We start from the raw sequence: 15,714 nt of genomic DNA on the forward strand, positions 1-15,714 counted from the left end.
ACAGAACCTTCTAGAAGCCTTTTCCCTCTGGGTGATTTAAGAACCATGCCTCTGGCTGGCTGTGGTGGCACACACCTGTAATCTCAGTACATGGGAAGCTGAGACAGAAGGATCAGAGGTTCAAGACCAGCTTCAGAAACTTAGTGAGACTCTGTCCCCCCCCCCCCTTCTCGTTTTTTTGGCCCTGGAGATTGCACCAGGAGTGTTCTACCTCTAAGCTACACTCCCAGCCCTATTTTATTTTTATTTTGAAACAGGGTCTCATTAAGTCACTAAATTGCTGAGGCTAGTCTTGAACCTGTGATCCTCCTGTCTCGGCCTCTCAAGTACTGGGATTAGTCATGCGTCACCATGCCTGGCCAAGAGAATCTGTTTCAAAACAAAAAATAAGATAGGGATGGAGGTGTACTTGCAGGTACCATACCCTAGTACAGTATGAGAGAGAGAATAAGAGAGAGAGAGAGAGAGAGAGAGAGAGAGAGAGAGAGAGAGAGAGAGAGAGAGAGAAGAAGAAGGAGGAGGAGGAGGAGGAGGAGGAGGAGGAGGAGGAGGAGGAGGAGGAGGAGGAGAGGAAAAACAGAAAAAAAGAAAGAAAGAGAAAGAATAATACTTCTATCCCTACTGTATTTAATTTTTTGCAGTCCTTTCTACTGTACCCGGTTGCCTGGTTTCCTGCAGAGGGGAAGAGGAGCAAGCTGGCAGACTCTCCAGAATCCCGTGGCCTGGGCAGCGCGGGGTCGTGGGCGCTCTGCTCTAAGCACTGGTGTTAGCCAACCAAATGCCAAGCAGCACAAACACTGAGTGACATTTTCAGAACTATTAATATTTCATCAGAAATGATCACTTCTCCTTTAAATACACTATCTTAAAAGGTTTTCTACATTCTTAACTATAATTTTATTCTGTCTAGGTCCAAGGAATTTTCCCCAAAGGAGCACATCTTCAATTTTATAATGAAAACCAAAAGGTAATGAAGCTCAGATTTCAAAACTCAGAGTCAACATTTCTAGGAACACAGCCCCTCTGTAGGAGCAGGGCACGTATGAGGCACCTACTGTATGCCAGACGCTTTGCATACAGTACACCATTAGCGCATCCAACATAGTTATGAGTGCCTACTATGTGCCAGACATGTTATCTTCAAAATAATTTAACACTATTTTTCAGAGAGGGATTTGCTTTCATCCTTCCATCTCATCTCGGGTGCTGCCTCCTCAAAGAGCTTGGACCACCGTCTAGTGCTGCCTCCCTTCCCTTCCCCCTGCCTTGCTTACTTCCTACCAAAGCCTTTATTTCATCCATAATTACTGCTCCTTGCTATGCTGTGATCTATGCCCCTCCATTGCAATATGGGCTCTATGAGCACAGGGACCAGGCCAGTTTTGTTCACCCTCTGTTTCTCCAGTCCCCAGTGACATCTGGCACAGAGCAAAGGCTTCATCCATATGATATTGGATGCAGGAAGAAAGTCCTCTAGGGTCACCCAGCTATGAGGACCAAGGCAGCCCTGCTCCTAAACTACAGCTTCCTCTATTTTCTCCTCCTCCTCCTCCTCCTCCTCCTCCTCCTCCTCCTCCTCCTCCTCCTCCTCCTCCTCCTCCTCTCTCTCTCCCTCCCTCTCTCTCTCTCCCTCCCTCCCTCCCTCCCTCTCCCTCTCCCTCTCCCTCTCCCTCTCCCTCTCCCTCTCCCTCTCCCTCTCCCTCTCCCTCTCCCTCTCCCTCTTCCCCTTTCCAGGGTGACTGAAGGGATAATCACTGACTTTGGAGCTCAGGTGCTGGGTCCGTTCTATTTAATAAAGCTGCTTCACTGACAGTAGAGGCCTATTGATCAGCAAACAGTTAACTGAACCCTTTTCTCTCCCCTTGCACCTCCCTGCCCCCCCACCCACAAAACTTACTGCTGCCAAGTGCCCCATCAGGCTCAGAGTCCTGCCCCTTGAATCTCAACTCCCTGCTTCTTAGGGGGCCTTGGACAGGACTCGTCATGACCTTGAGACCCAGTTTCCTCACATTGTGTAGAGAGATCATCAAAATTGGTATGAATTTCTTTCTTTCTTTCTTTCCTTTCTTTTTTTTTTTTTCTTTTTCTTTTTTCGGTACTGGAGATGGAACCCAGGGGCATTCTACCTCCGAGCTACACCTCCAGCCCTATTTTTTTATTCTTTACTGAAACAAGGTCTCACTGAGTTGCAAAGGGCCTAAGTAGCTAAGGCTGGCCGCGAACCTGTGATCCTCCTGTCTCAGCCTCCAACAAGTACTAGGATTACAAGCCACCAAGCTGCCCTGCTTGCCTTGAGCTTTGACTTCTAATAGGAAAAGATCCTTGGAGTCCTGCGGGACGCACCCCACCCCCACTCCACCTGCGGGCCTTGGGCACCGAACCCGCGCCCCGCGCCCCAAGCCGTTGCGTTTGAACCCCACAGAAAGAATTCCTGCACTGAGCCCCCGGGGAGTGGGAGCCACTGGCGCACAAGTCGGACAAAGTCGCCCCGCCCAGCTCGCCCAGCCCGCCGAGACCACGCCCTTTTAGGGGTGGGACCCTACCTGGTGCCGTTCGCCCCGGACTCGGGGCGGGGCAGGTGTCGGCTTGGGGGTCAGCGGCCCGGTGGGCTCCCAGCCCATAGGCATCTTGGAGATTTCTTTGCCAGGCCAAAGCGCAGCCGCGGGAGAGGGGGCAGAAGGGGTTAGCAGGGACTGCCAAAGTCAGGACTCCGGGGGAGGGCGGAGGCCGTTGGCGCTCAGAGGGCCTGCGCGGGTTCACTGCCAAGGCTCGAGCTGAGAACTTCATGTCCTGCTTTTGCCCCCAAGGAGCCTAGCATAGTACCCCGTGGCCCTTACCCAGCCATCCCTGTGACTCGGTGGGCGAGAATGGGCTGAGCCCCAGGTGCCCCAAGGTGTCACGGGGGTGTCGCGTCGGGGGGAGTGCCAGGGATTGCGGGGAGATCCAGTCCTCCCCCGCCAGCTGTTTCCAGATGTCATTCTGCCTGCCCAGGTGTCTGGTTCCTGAGCTCCGGGGGATTCCACAGTTACTAAGCTACTGGTTTTTGTTGACTTTTAAATATTTTTTACTAAGGGAGAAGGGGAGGGGGGCAAAAGTCAAGAAAGAGCAAATAAAAACAAATCAAAAGAAGCTCCCCCTCCCCAAAAGAAAGCTGCCCCCCACCCACCAACCCTTCATAAACCCAAGGCCTCTGACCATAAGCTGGCTGGAGCAACACCAAGACAGGACTGATCTGCTTCCCAGCTCCACCCTCGGCTCCCTTTCTGGTGAATGAGGGGTGGTAGTGGATGGTCCCTCTGTCTGCAAGCCCTGGGTGGACAAAGGGGCTTCCAGAAAGAAAAGAGGAGGATGGCCAGTGGGAATGGACTTCCTTCCTCTTCGGCCCTGGTGGCCAAGCGCCCATCCGCCCTGGGCCCGTTCCCCAGATACGTCTGGATCCACCAGGACACACCCCAAGACAGCTTAGACAAGACTTGCCATGAAATCTGGAAGAGAGTTCAGGGCTTGCCCGAGGCGTTGCAGCCCAGGACCTCCATGGAGCAGCTCTCAGCCCCCACAGCTGGCACTCTAAGAGACCACGACCTCAGCTTGCAAGAAGAGTAAGTAGCCCCTTATTTGCCTGGCAGCAAAGGAGGAGGGGAGGGATGAAGTGTGACCTTCTGGGGGAATGTTCTGCCCACTTTTCAGTCTGATTAAACCCCAATCCCTGTATACTTTTCCTCCACCCTGCACTGTTCTGTCCAGTCTGCACAGAAGAACTGACCAAGGTCCTGAAATTACCTGGGCTAAGGGCCAGACCAGCTTCCTATTCCAGGTTGCCTCTTCACCAGGCCACTAAGGGGACATTTCTCATCCTAAATGCATAGGCAATCCCATGTGGCTCTGAGGTCCTTGAAAACCCACCATAGCCAAGGCTGAGGGTTAGATGGCTCATGGCTGTCCCCAGAGGCCAATAGAAGATCCTTTCCCCCTCTCCCCTGCAAAGGCCTGGCATTCCCACAGATGAGTCTGGTGGTTTTAAACCACATCTGGAATCCCCTAATACAGGGAGCAGCTGTCCCATTCAGCCTCCACACAAGCTATTGCAAGAGCGCACATCAAAATATTTACTGGGAAGGCATTGACATATTCAGAGGACATAATAGAAAATTAAAGTGCGGGAAGATGGCTGTAAATAGCTGGTTTCCTGGATGGGAAATCCTGTATCGGGGAAACACAGAGAGAGCTAAGTGTTTCTCCCCCAGGACAAAGTTGCATGGATGTTGTTGGGGATGAATATTTGCGAGGAGAAAAAGGAGCAGAGAGGAAGGAGGAACCTCATTAAGAAAAGGAAGTAAATCTGCCGTGGTTATTAATGCCACCGTTGAGCACTTCTTCAATGCTTTGTATCTTCAAAGTGGGCCGCAAACCTTAATTAATCCTCCCTGAGTCCCTATGAAGCAGGTATTAGCATCCCCATTTTACAGATGGATTAAGTGTTAATAATTAAGTGCTAATTAAAGGCTAAGTGATAATTAAGTGTTGTCTGCTACAACACATGCTCCAGCTCAGTTCAGAGATGCTCTGGAGTGGGGGGACATTTAGGCATTTATCATCTGCTTTCCAGTTATCTAAGCGAGAGCTAAGCGGAAAAGCAAAGTGTAACTGTCACCTAGGTCTACACTGCCTGCTGTCCCTTTGCGGGCTTATTTCCTTGCTGCAGATGAAGGTGGAAGGCACTTTGGCTGTTGCTGCCTCCTCTGCTCTATGCTCAGCATGACATGGCTCAGACAGAATGGCCTGTCTACAGCCCAAATCCTGCGGTCAGGCCCTTCAGTGGCGTTGAGCTCTGTTCCCTGCTCATCACCATCTTCTCTGGGACAGGGCCCTGGTGGGGTGGGGGGGATGCTCAGCTCTCAGTGGCCAAGGAGTTGATTGTCCATTTTGTGGACAAGGGTCAGTAGCAATTTCCAGTAGATGGCATCCTCTCTGCCAGGTCACACTGAATTAATGGAGTCAGACTCTACTTCCAGTCTGCACTTGGCCGAAAATTGAACTGGTGCACCTTTGGCCAGTTGCTTAACTTCGTTTGGCCTTGATCTCCTCATCTGCAAACTGAGGGTGATATGCCCTGCCTTGTCCACCTTCAAGCTGATAATGAGGATCAAATGTGATGGGAGACAAGGAAATGAAAGATGCATTATACAAATGAGGCTGCCCTTGATCTGTAATTCGTAGAGTTTGGGGTGTGTGCTATTGCTGTTAGCTTCGATCTGGGTTTCCTCACTCTGCTTCCTAAACCCTAGGGTGTTGAAGTGGCCGCTCCAGAGTCAAGTGGGCTGGTTTCCGGACCCAGTGCCCCACTTCAGCTAGAGCTGTTGAGCTTTTATCAGTTTTACTTACTGGAGTTCTGAGTTAGGCTGCATTTGAAAAGAGTTCTGCTACTATAAAAAGAGCTGGGGAAATCACTGACATAGATGAATAAACGATATCATAATCGTGTAGATATCAACCAAGTAGAACACAATGAGCTCTTCTTGAAATAAAAGGCAGCTGTGCCGCTGGAGTCAGGTAACTCTGGTTTCAGATCACATCGCAGCCCCATGCCAGCTGCAGAATTTGTAACTGTTTAATTTATCTGAGCTTTGGTCTCCTCATCTGCCAAATGGAGATGATTACTGTGCACTTCATAGGGTCGTTGGGGTGGCTAAATGGAATATTTAAACCGTCTTGGTGATAATTAGGATTCATAAAAAATTCCTTTTGCAAGGGTGATGGTAAACATTTCTTTAAGCCCTACAATTACTACATGAGGTGGGTACCATTTGTAACTCCCCATTTTTAAACTTTTTATTGTGGAAATTTCAAACACAAAACAGAGAATAGTATAGTGAACAACCATGTGTCTAATTCTGAGCTTCAATAATTATCAAGTTGTGCCTTTCTGGTTTCAATAGGTCCCTCAACCCACTTTTAAATGAAAACTCTTTTTTACAGATGAGGCCACTGAGGTTTAGAGAGGCCCATCTCTTTGCCCAGGGTCATGTACTTAGGAAGTGTTGGTGTTTCAGAAATGAAACCCAGGCCAGCTTAGCCATACTCAGTCATGATGATCAAGATTCTTCCCCTACAGTGTGCAGTGTCTTTGGATACTTAACATATTTGGGATCTCATGCTCTGCATGATCACGCATAGATTTCAAATCCAGGGTGCCACCCTGCATCTGGGATGCTTTCGGACCTACAAGATAAGGCTCAACTAGTACTTCCATTGCTTAATTTTTAGACTTGATTTTGATGGCATCTTCTATCAGGATAGCTAGGTAAGTAAGCTCTACAACACTTTTTAGCCCAAAAGTTTTTCTTAACCCTAACTCTATGCACCACAGAAACCCAGAGGGTTCAAGTTTGAGTGAGATGTGGGCATCTTCTGCTGCTTGGATCGCTTCTTTAGCATCTTTGTTGCATGCTGTCCACACCTACAGGTTCTTGGATGGGGAGCTACCATTTCCTAAGGCAGCCCCTTCCCTTGCTAAGAACACTCTCAAAAGGTCTTCCTGTAACTGGAATCTGTCTCTGTGAAACTAATATCTATTGATCTAGACTCTGTCCTGAGGTCTCCAAAGCAAATCTGTCCTCTCTTCTCTCAATAGCTCTTTAGGTGGTAAAAAGGTGGCCATAATATCCCTCCTAGAATTTCTTGTCTCTACAAGCTAAATGTCCCTAGTTTTCTAAGTTTCTCTTTACAAACTTAGTCGTTCTCCTGTCCACAGTGCTGGTCTTCGTGGCAGTGTGGTTCCAAGAACCAAGTCTGATCCCATGCATGCACACTGGCTTCTCCTTCTAGACACTCTGTATTTTATAAATGGTAACTCATGCCCCTTCACTTTTCTCTCCACACTAACTTTGTTCTACAGACACATTTTGAGTTCATTCATTCAGGAGATAGTTATTAGGCACCCACTATGTGCTTGTCACTGTGCTAAAAGCTAGGAGGATAGAGATGTGAACCAGGTAAGTAAATAAAAACTCTAACTTCAGAGTGGGAGAGGAACTGGTATTCCCATTGGAGGAACCCAGTGAAAATCACATAAAAACAAATGAGATAATTTCAGGTATCAATGAGTACAATGATGGAGAGAAAACAGAACGAAGTACTGTTTTTTTTTTTTGTTTTTGTTTTTGTTTTTGTTATTTTTTGTGGCACTGGGGTTCCTGGAAGCCCTTCTTCCTCCAGGCTACACTCCCAGACCTATTTTATATTTTTGAAATAGGGTCTCTTACGCCAGCACGGCTGGCTTCGAACCTGCGCGATCCTCCTGTCTCCGCCTCCCAAGCGCGGGGATTACAAGCGTGCGCCACCACGCCCGGCGAAGTACTGTTTTCTAGTACTGTTTTCTAGTGGGGTCCCCATTAGATGGAGTGTCAGATCCTTTGAGTTGAGTTCAGGATGCCAGAGAGGTGAGATTTCTGGGAAGAACTTCAGACTGAAGGGAGCCCAAGTGCAAGGACTCTGAGCTTTGAGAGGAGCAGTGTGGCTGGAGGGCATTGAATAATGGATACATGCTATGAGGCAATATCAGAGTTGGACAGGTGAGGTCTGAGGAGCCTAGAGCATCCCTATAGGGAGCTCAGGTCTTATTCTGCATGCTAGGGGATGGACAGCTTTGGAGGTTTTCATAACACAGTCAGATTCTTTTTTTAATTTTTGTTTATTTTGCACTGGCAATCGAACCTAGGGGCATCCTACCTCTGAACTATACCCCTAGTCCTTTTTATTTTCTATTTTGAAATAGGGTCTGTATCCGGGCATGGTGATGCACTCTCGTAATCCCCGTGCTTGGGAGGCGGAGACAGGAGGATAGCGCTGGTTCAAAGCCAGCCATGCTGGCTTAAGAGACCCTGTTTCCAAATAAAAATATAAAAAAATAGGTCTGGGAGTGTAGCCCGGAGGTAGAAGGGCTTCCAGGAACCTCAGTACCAACAAAAAAAAAAGAAGGAAGAAGAAGAAGAAGAAGAAGAAGAAGAAGAAGAAGAAGGAGGAGGAGGAGGAGGAGGAGGAGGAGGAGGAGGAGGAGGAGGAGGAGGAGAGAGGAAGAAGAAAGAAATAGGGTCTCTCTAATTTGCTGAGGCTGGCCTATACCTGTGATCCTCCTGTCTCAGACTCACAAGTACTGGAATCACAGGCATGAATCACTGGGATTAGCTAGATTGATGATTTTTTAAAGATTTGTCCAGGTTTTGTATGGCAATAGCTAGTAGGCGTGTGAAAGAGGAAAATGGGTGTCCAGGTGAGACCAGATGGTGGCGGTGGCTGGGCCAGAGTGAGAACAGCACAGACAGAAAAAGTGGGGGCTTCAGTGTGAAATTTGAGATGAGCCAGTGGACCTGCTGATGGTTTGAGGCACACAGAAGCATAGGGCTGAACCTAGGTGTCTAACTTGAGCCCCTGGTTGGCCGAGAATAGAGGTAGGTATGAAATGGGTTTTGGCAAGAAATCAATAATTCTGTCTAGTGCCAATTAAACTCCATAATCTTGCTCAGTTATCGTTTAATTAGTCTTAAAATTGAGCTTTGAGAATGTGGCAAGCTGCTTCCTGACTCATATTCAAGGATTACTTACTCATTCCTTCCTGTTGTCACTAAAATTTCCCAGCCTCAGAATAGGGGCTTTGGGTTTTTCTGTTAACTTCATGCCCTGACTGTGAAAAAGCATTCACTAATTCCTTTAGTTTGGGAATCCTTAAACAAATACTTACTTACAGCTGCTTTCTGGGGCTGGGTCCCAGAGATGCAAGGATAAGTAAGACAGAAGTCCTGTCCTCAACGAGCTTCCAGTCTAGCAGACAGGATGGACAGATTCAGCCGACAATAGTGCTGTCCCACTGACGTGTACCATGAATTCACTTCTGGCAGACAATGTCTGAAAAACATACAGTGGTGGGAAAGGGGGAGACAGCCTTTCACCTCCTTCGTGGACCTTCAATGTCTTGTTAAAGGCAGACTGAAACGCATTACAATCAGTGCTCTGATAAAGAAGAAATAGTGCTGGGGCAGCACACCAAGGAAATGTGACCTGAGTTGGGCTTGAGACTCGGGAAAGTCTTCCTCAACGGAGTGAGAGAAGTAAGCTGAGGGGTCAACAGAAGAGATGCCTACACTGTGAATATGATGAAAGTCCTGGGTACCATTTCCTGGCTGGTGTGGTCAGTTTCCTTGGCTACTTCCAGGGTCCTAGTGAGTACTGAGACCTTCCCTTCTATGCAAATCAGACAGAACTTGGCTTGCAGAGTCCCAGGCGGTGGTCAGCATCCTTTCCAGTCAGATCCTAGTAGGAAGATAAATCTTCAGAAAGAAAAGAAATTTATTTAAATGTAAATAAGAACAACAAAAATCATTTCCTGAGGGGCATCTTTCTGGACAGTCATGAGAAGGAAGAGACTGTTCTGTACTTAATTGAGTTGATACTCACTGTCGGCTCTCATCAGCCACTCCTCCAACCTGGTGGAGCCTTTGAGAATTGGGAACCTGAGGCCTGGCATTACCTGGCATTATTTGAATCGCTGTCCCAGCAAACCCATTTTATTTTGCTATTGTTATTTAAACAAGTGGATGGACTCTATTTTTCTGGAAAGTTTTCTTGGAATACCTATCCTCTATTGCCGTTGTTATTGTTGTTACATTAGAAGCTTGAAACCTGGTGATGGGGTGAAAAGGACAAAAAACATACACAGGAACTTGAAGCCAGCCCTGAAGATCTCTGGAGTCTACAGCCCCCAGGCTAGTGCTTTCTTCCCTTTGAGGAGCCAGACACTTCTTTGAGAGTCTGAGGAAGCTGTTGGACATCCCTTTGCCTGAAGCACATTTCCGCCTCTCTCAGTATTTGGGGAATTATTACAGAGCTGTGAAGTACTTTGCCCTTGAGTCCCCCAGTACCAGGTCTCAGCACCTTCTTACATTAACATTGCCTGATAAATGAGCTAGTGCATGCCATAGTGCTGATGGAAAGAGGCTTCAGGTCACCTGGCCATTCCTCCTTCAGCCTCCTTCTCATCATGTCATCATTATCATCATCACCATCACCATCGTTGTCATCATCTTCACCATCTCTGTCCTCATCACCATTATCCCCATAGCCATCGCCATCATCAAATCATCACCATATCACTGTTACCATCACTATCATCATCATCACATTCTTCCCATCACTACTGGAATCATCACTGCCATCACCACCACTGTTATTACCATCATTGTCATCATCACTATCATCATCATCCCCACCACCATCACCCCATCCCCAGCACCATCACCCCCATCCCCACCACCATCATCCCCATCCCCACCACAATCATCCCCACCACCACCGCCACCATCCCCATTACCACCACCATCATCCCCATCCCAACCACCACCATCCCCATTACCACCACCATCATCCCCATCCCCACCACCACCATCCGCATCACCACCACCACCATCCCCAACCCCACCACCACTATCTCCATCCCCACCACCATCATCCCCATCACCACCACCATCATCCCCATCACCACCACGACCATCTGCATCACCACCATCACCATTACCATCCCCCCACCACCATCCCCATCCCCACCACCACCAACCCATCCCTACCACCACCATCCCCATCCCCACCACCACCATCCCCATCACCACCACCATCATCTTCATCACCACCATCCCCATCACCACTACCACCATCCCCATCCCCACCACCACCATCCCCATCCCCACCACCATCATCTCCATCATCACCACCACCATCATCTCCATCATCACCACCACCACCATCCCCATCCCCACCACCACCATCATCCCCATCACCACCACCATCATGCCTATCATTCTCATCATTGCTGTTATTATCAAGGATAAAATGACAAGATATGAATAATATGGGGAGAGGAGAGTTTGTATATAAAGAAACATGGGCTAAGCCAGGTGCAGTAGCACATGCCTGTAATCTCATGATTTGGGAGCTGAGACAGGAGGATTGCAGATTTTAGGCCAGCCTCAATTTGGCAAAGCCTTCAGCAATTTAGTGAGACCTTGTTTTAAATTAAAAAATAAAAGCCAGGCATGGTGGCATATGCTTGTAATCATAGCATTTGGGAGGCTGTGACTGGATGATCTGGGTTCGTGAACAGCCTCAGCTACTTAGTGAGGCTCTTTGCAACTCAGTGAGACCCTGTTTCAAAATAAAGAATTAAAAAATAGGGCTGGGGGTGTAGCTCAGAGGTAGAATGCCTCTGGGTTCCACCCCCAGTACTGCAATAAAATAAAATAAAATAAAATAATATAAAATAAAATAGACTGAGGATGCAGCTCAGAGGTAGAATGCCCTAGGTTCAGTCCCCGGTTCCACCCCTCCACATAAACACATAGGAAAGAAGAAGAAGAAGGAGAAAGAGAAGGAAGAGGAGAAGGAGGAAAAGAAGGAGGAGGAGGAGGAATAAGAGGAGGAGAAAGAGGAGGAGGAGGAGGAGAAGGAGGAGGAGGAAGAGGAAGCAGAGGAGGAGAAAGAGGAAGAGGAGGAGGAAGAGGAGAAAAAGAAGAAGGAGGAGGAGAAGGAGAGGAAGAATTGAAAGGAAAGAATGAAACATAGGCTAAGGGAAACAACTAAAGTGAGGGCAGCATTTGCTTTGAGATTCTTGGCAAGCCAGGGCAAACAGGGAAAACCTAACAGTTGGTTTTCATAACGAATATGATCTAACGAGAGAAAGCAGATGAGATCATCACAAGAAACAAGCATCTCTGGTTCTGAGGACCACAAGGTATGGGCCTTCATATAAGGGCAACGGAATGGAAAGATTGGAATGAAACCAGCTCTCACATTGCCCATTGGCCAGAGTAGAGGACATGATGCTCCAAGCACCTCTGATGCAGTGGCGGTCAGTGGCACAACTGCACCTGCCTCATGGCAGCAACGCCTTCCCCCAGCTTGACCGTGGACTCCTTCAGGGCAAGGGCTGTGTCTTACTCATCTTCGTCTCCCCAGTGTCCGGCCAAGTTCCTGGCAGTCGGTGACTATGCAGTGTATATGAATGAATGAGGAAATGATTGATGGATGAGCCATTAAAATGCCACCCGAAGGAGGGTGAAGCCCAGAGGTGGCCAGGATCCAAGCAAAGGGTCACGACCATTGGAGAAAGCACAGAGGGACTTGGGACAGAATATCAATAAGCCAAGACGCGGCAGCCTTTTTCCCCTTCTGCCTTTGGCTGTGGAGAAAGGAACCAGTATTATCTTGAGCAGCTTGGATATGCCAGGCTCTACATTTTAAGTTTCTGCCTTACATCATTGTCTTAGCAACCCTTCCCAATAGATGCTCAGTATCATTCCCATCTCATATATGATGAAGATGAGACTCAAAGAGGTTAGGCGACTTGGCCAAGGACACCCAGATGGGAGAAAGCAGAGCAAGGATAGGAGCCCCACGAGACTTTCAGGTCTGAGCTCTAAGAGACACGGGGAGCCCTTTAGAATAGCCTACCATGTCTGCTTAGCACCGGTAACCATGAGCATCAAGGGAAGATGAATCATGATTAACACCCCACTTCCCATGTCCCCCTTTATAATTTAATTTTATGGTTTCAGGAGTTGTGTCGCAGGTTGTGGGAGCCTGCAGAGATGGGCCACCAGTGGTTTGGTTTAATCCCCTTTTTAATATCTTTGTTGCAACGTTCTTTCCAACTCAGCTCCCAAGTCACATTAAAAAAATACCTCTTCCTTAGGGTAAGCCTTCCCTTATTAAACAGATTCAAATGAAAAGTTTTAAAGATAATTTGAACAATAAGAATCACTCTGTAGCTCCCAGCCGAAGCTCCTTTATTGCTGTATTTATTCCCCAGTATTTCCTGTCTCATTCCCCAGCTCACTGAATCTCAAATCCCCCAAACCCAGCCTTGCCAGTCTCTGGCCCAACTCAGTGTCTGCTTCCCCAAGGAAGTGGGGGTGCCAGGCAAGAGCTAGCTCACTTCCTTGTGCCAATGTGCTTCCTAAGACTGTCCCATCTGCCCTCGCTGACAGGTAGTGAACTGTTGCATCTAGAGGGAAATTCACACCTGCCAGGTGTCTCCACCCTGCTGGTGCCTGCAGCGAAGTCATGGAGGGGGAAACAGAAAAGATACTTGCTCAGAATGCAGATGCCCAGGCCCCATCCAGACCACTGCATTGCCTTGCTCCAAGGGTGCCCAGGAATCTGCATTGGAAACAAACATACAGGCCTCTTAGGCATAGGAAGAGAAGTTTCTCTGCTACTTCAGGAGTCCAAGAGGAGGCACCTTGGACCCAAATAACACCCGTGGGGCATAGCTGAAATGGAGGTATTTCAAAGACAAGTGTGGAAGAAAGAAATGGACCTTTTTTGAGTTCTAAGTATAGGCCAGGGACTTTTTTAAAAACAGAATCTACTATGCGTGAAGACCTTTGCTAAGAAATTAGGTGAGCACAGGTCCAGGCTTGGCATTCAGGAGCTGAGGTGTCCCAGCGTTGCCTCCTGTAACCCTGGCTGGCTGTCACCATCCCATCCCCACTTAGCAGATGACTCGGGACTTGCACCTTTGGTAAGCGAGGCCTCTCTGGGCATCCTTGACAGAGGTGAGGCCAGGGCAGCTCGCACACCATAGTCTCTCAGTCAGAGCTGCTAACATTTGCAGAGCACTCGTTACAATTTACCAAGTGCTTTCACATTTATCAATTCCCTTAATCCTCGCAGAGGCCTGGAGAGTGGAGGAAGGCTAGAGGTTGGGTGCCTAAAGCTCCCCCTGCTCCCCCTGCCCCCCCCCAGAGCAGTCCCATCCCCAGAGTTCAGCAGTTTCCCAGGCACCTGTGGGAAGCAGGCTACAGCCCCAGGATACCCAGTGAGTCTGCAGCTTCCTTCAGCTGCCCCTTCACCCTGAACAGAGAAAGCAGTCATCCTGGCCTCTCAGGGGGTGGCTGCACCTTCCTTTCTGGTTTATTTCCTTCCTGCTGGTTTTCCAAGCAAGAAGGCAGTTGGTGGCTGGTGGTGGTTTATGCCTGCATGGGTGTGGTATGCATTTGTACATGTATGTGTGCATGCAGGGCTGGGGTGTGCATGAGTGTAGGAGTTTGTAGATGTGAATATGTGTGTGCATGGCTGTGGTGCATTCATGTGTGTGCATGGCTGGGCGTGTGCATGTGCATAGGTACATGGGGATGCATGGCTGTGACGTGTATGTATGTATGTGTATATGTGTGTGTGTGCATGTGTGTGTGTTTAAGATGGAAGAAGACAGAAGTCAAGTTGACAGAGGTGGCTGCCTCCCTCCCCTCCACATTGGTCAGGGGCGACCCCGAGTGCGGTGGGGTATACACCAGGGAGAATAAAGTGGACCATTGGTCCCTGTGCAGATAGGAAGCCCTAGACATATCCCCCAGCCTCAGTCTGAGCCAGGGTGGGGCTCCCCTGGGGAGATGCTGCTGGACACTGGCACCTCCACCAACACGAGGAGGACCCTCCTTGTCTGGGGCTTGGCTGCCTCCTCTACTGGGTGTAGCGGCTCCATGAGTTTCTGTTGTGTTGCCAGCCCTTCACCTTCTGTCTCCTGCTGCTTCACCCTCCTGATCCCTGGTTGATCCCTGGAGGCTCCTGTCCTCCCTGCAGCTGAGGCTTAGAGCAGGGCATTGACTGTTGGGAAGGCTAGAGTGCCCCACCTGGACCGCTTTGGGGGGGGCAATGGTTAAGAGTAGAGGCTTGGGAGCCACATGGTCTGGGGTCCTGATCTCCTTGGGTGGCTTGAACAAGTCTTTTAACCTTCCTGAGCCTCAGTTACCTCTTTCTACATTGGGAATGATGATGTTTCCTATCCCTTCTGGTAGTTGTGGTGATACATGACAATTATAATGCCTGTTACCTAGCACGGTCATCGTAGATACTGTCTCAGGCGTCTGTCCATGTGGTCACTCCTCTGAATTGCTCCCTGGGAGAAATGCCCCTCCCCTCTGGACACTGGAGCCTGCTATCTGCCTACCTAAATCTCTTCTAGGACTCCCCTGGGCCTTTAGATGATAATTCCTTGGCATTATCTCTAGGGCCTGGCAGATCTGACCCCTGAGCTGATCTTCTGTGACTCCCCTGCCTGGGTCATGTGCCCTGCGCACGTGAGCTTCGTGCCATCACTGTGCCAAGCTCTTTCCCATCTTGTGGTCTTTGCACCTGCTGCTGCCCCCTGGGTCTGGAAACTTTGCATCCTTTCTCTGGCTAAACACTTAGGATCCTTCAGGCCCAACTTCAACGACACTTCCGTGGGGAGCCCTTCCCTGCACTCCTAACATAAATGTGTGGCGTTCCTAGAATTCTCTCTTGCGTCGTCGCGCTCTCGGTTTTCAGAGGAGAGCCTGACGGTTCAGCAAGTGGTGTCTGCGCTCCATCACCTCTATTTACTTGCCGTGTCCCTCCCAACTTCGTCACTTTGAGAAGAGTGCCTCACCTCTCCATCCCTTGGTGTCTTCATTTAAAAAGAAGTGGGCTGACTGGATCTGCCGGCACCAGTTAACTTCCAACATGTGACAAATGCCTCTGAAACTCGGTGGCTCAAAACTCCAGCTGTCTACTCAGCCCTCGTTTCATTTCTGTGTTCAGTAATTTGGCCTGGGTTCAGCAGGGTGGTTCTCCCAGCACGGACTGGGCGTGGCTGAGCCTGGCTCCTGCTCACTCCTGCAGCTGCACCCAGCTGGGTCCAGCCGACTG

At 49.0% G+C, this 15,714-nt stretch overlaps 1 protein-coding gene across 1 annotated transcript in view; it reads left to right on the forward strand.

Moving 5' to 3' along the window:
- Positions 1 to 3,270: 3,270 nt before the first annotated feature.
- LOC308260824 (uncharacterized protein C1orf94) overlaps positions 3,271 to 15,714 on the forward strand; it is a gene marked incomplete at both ends in the record, with an annotated part of 41,315 nt that continues 28,871 nt past the window's right edge. The window contains one exon of the mRNA XM_080692372.1: positions 3,271 to 3,599. Coding sequence (XP_080548498.1) covers positions 3,271 to 3,599 — 329 coding nt within the window. The remainder of the gene's footprint in view (positions 3,600 to 15,714) is intronic.

Source organism: Muscardinus avellanarius (genome assembly GCF_963383645.1).
Source record: "Muscardinus avellanarius genome assembly, chromosome: 3".
Lineage (NCBI taxonomy): Eukaryota > Metazoa > Chordata > Mammalia > Rodentia > Gliridae > Muscardinus > Muscardinus avellanarius.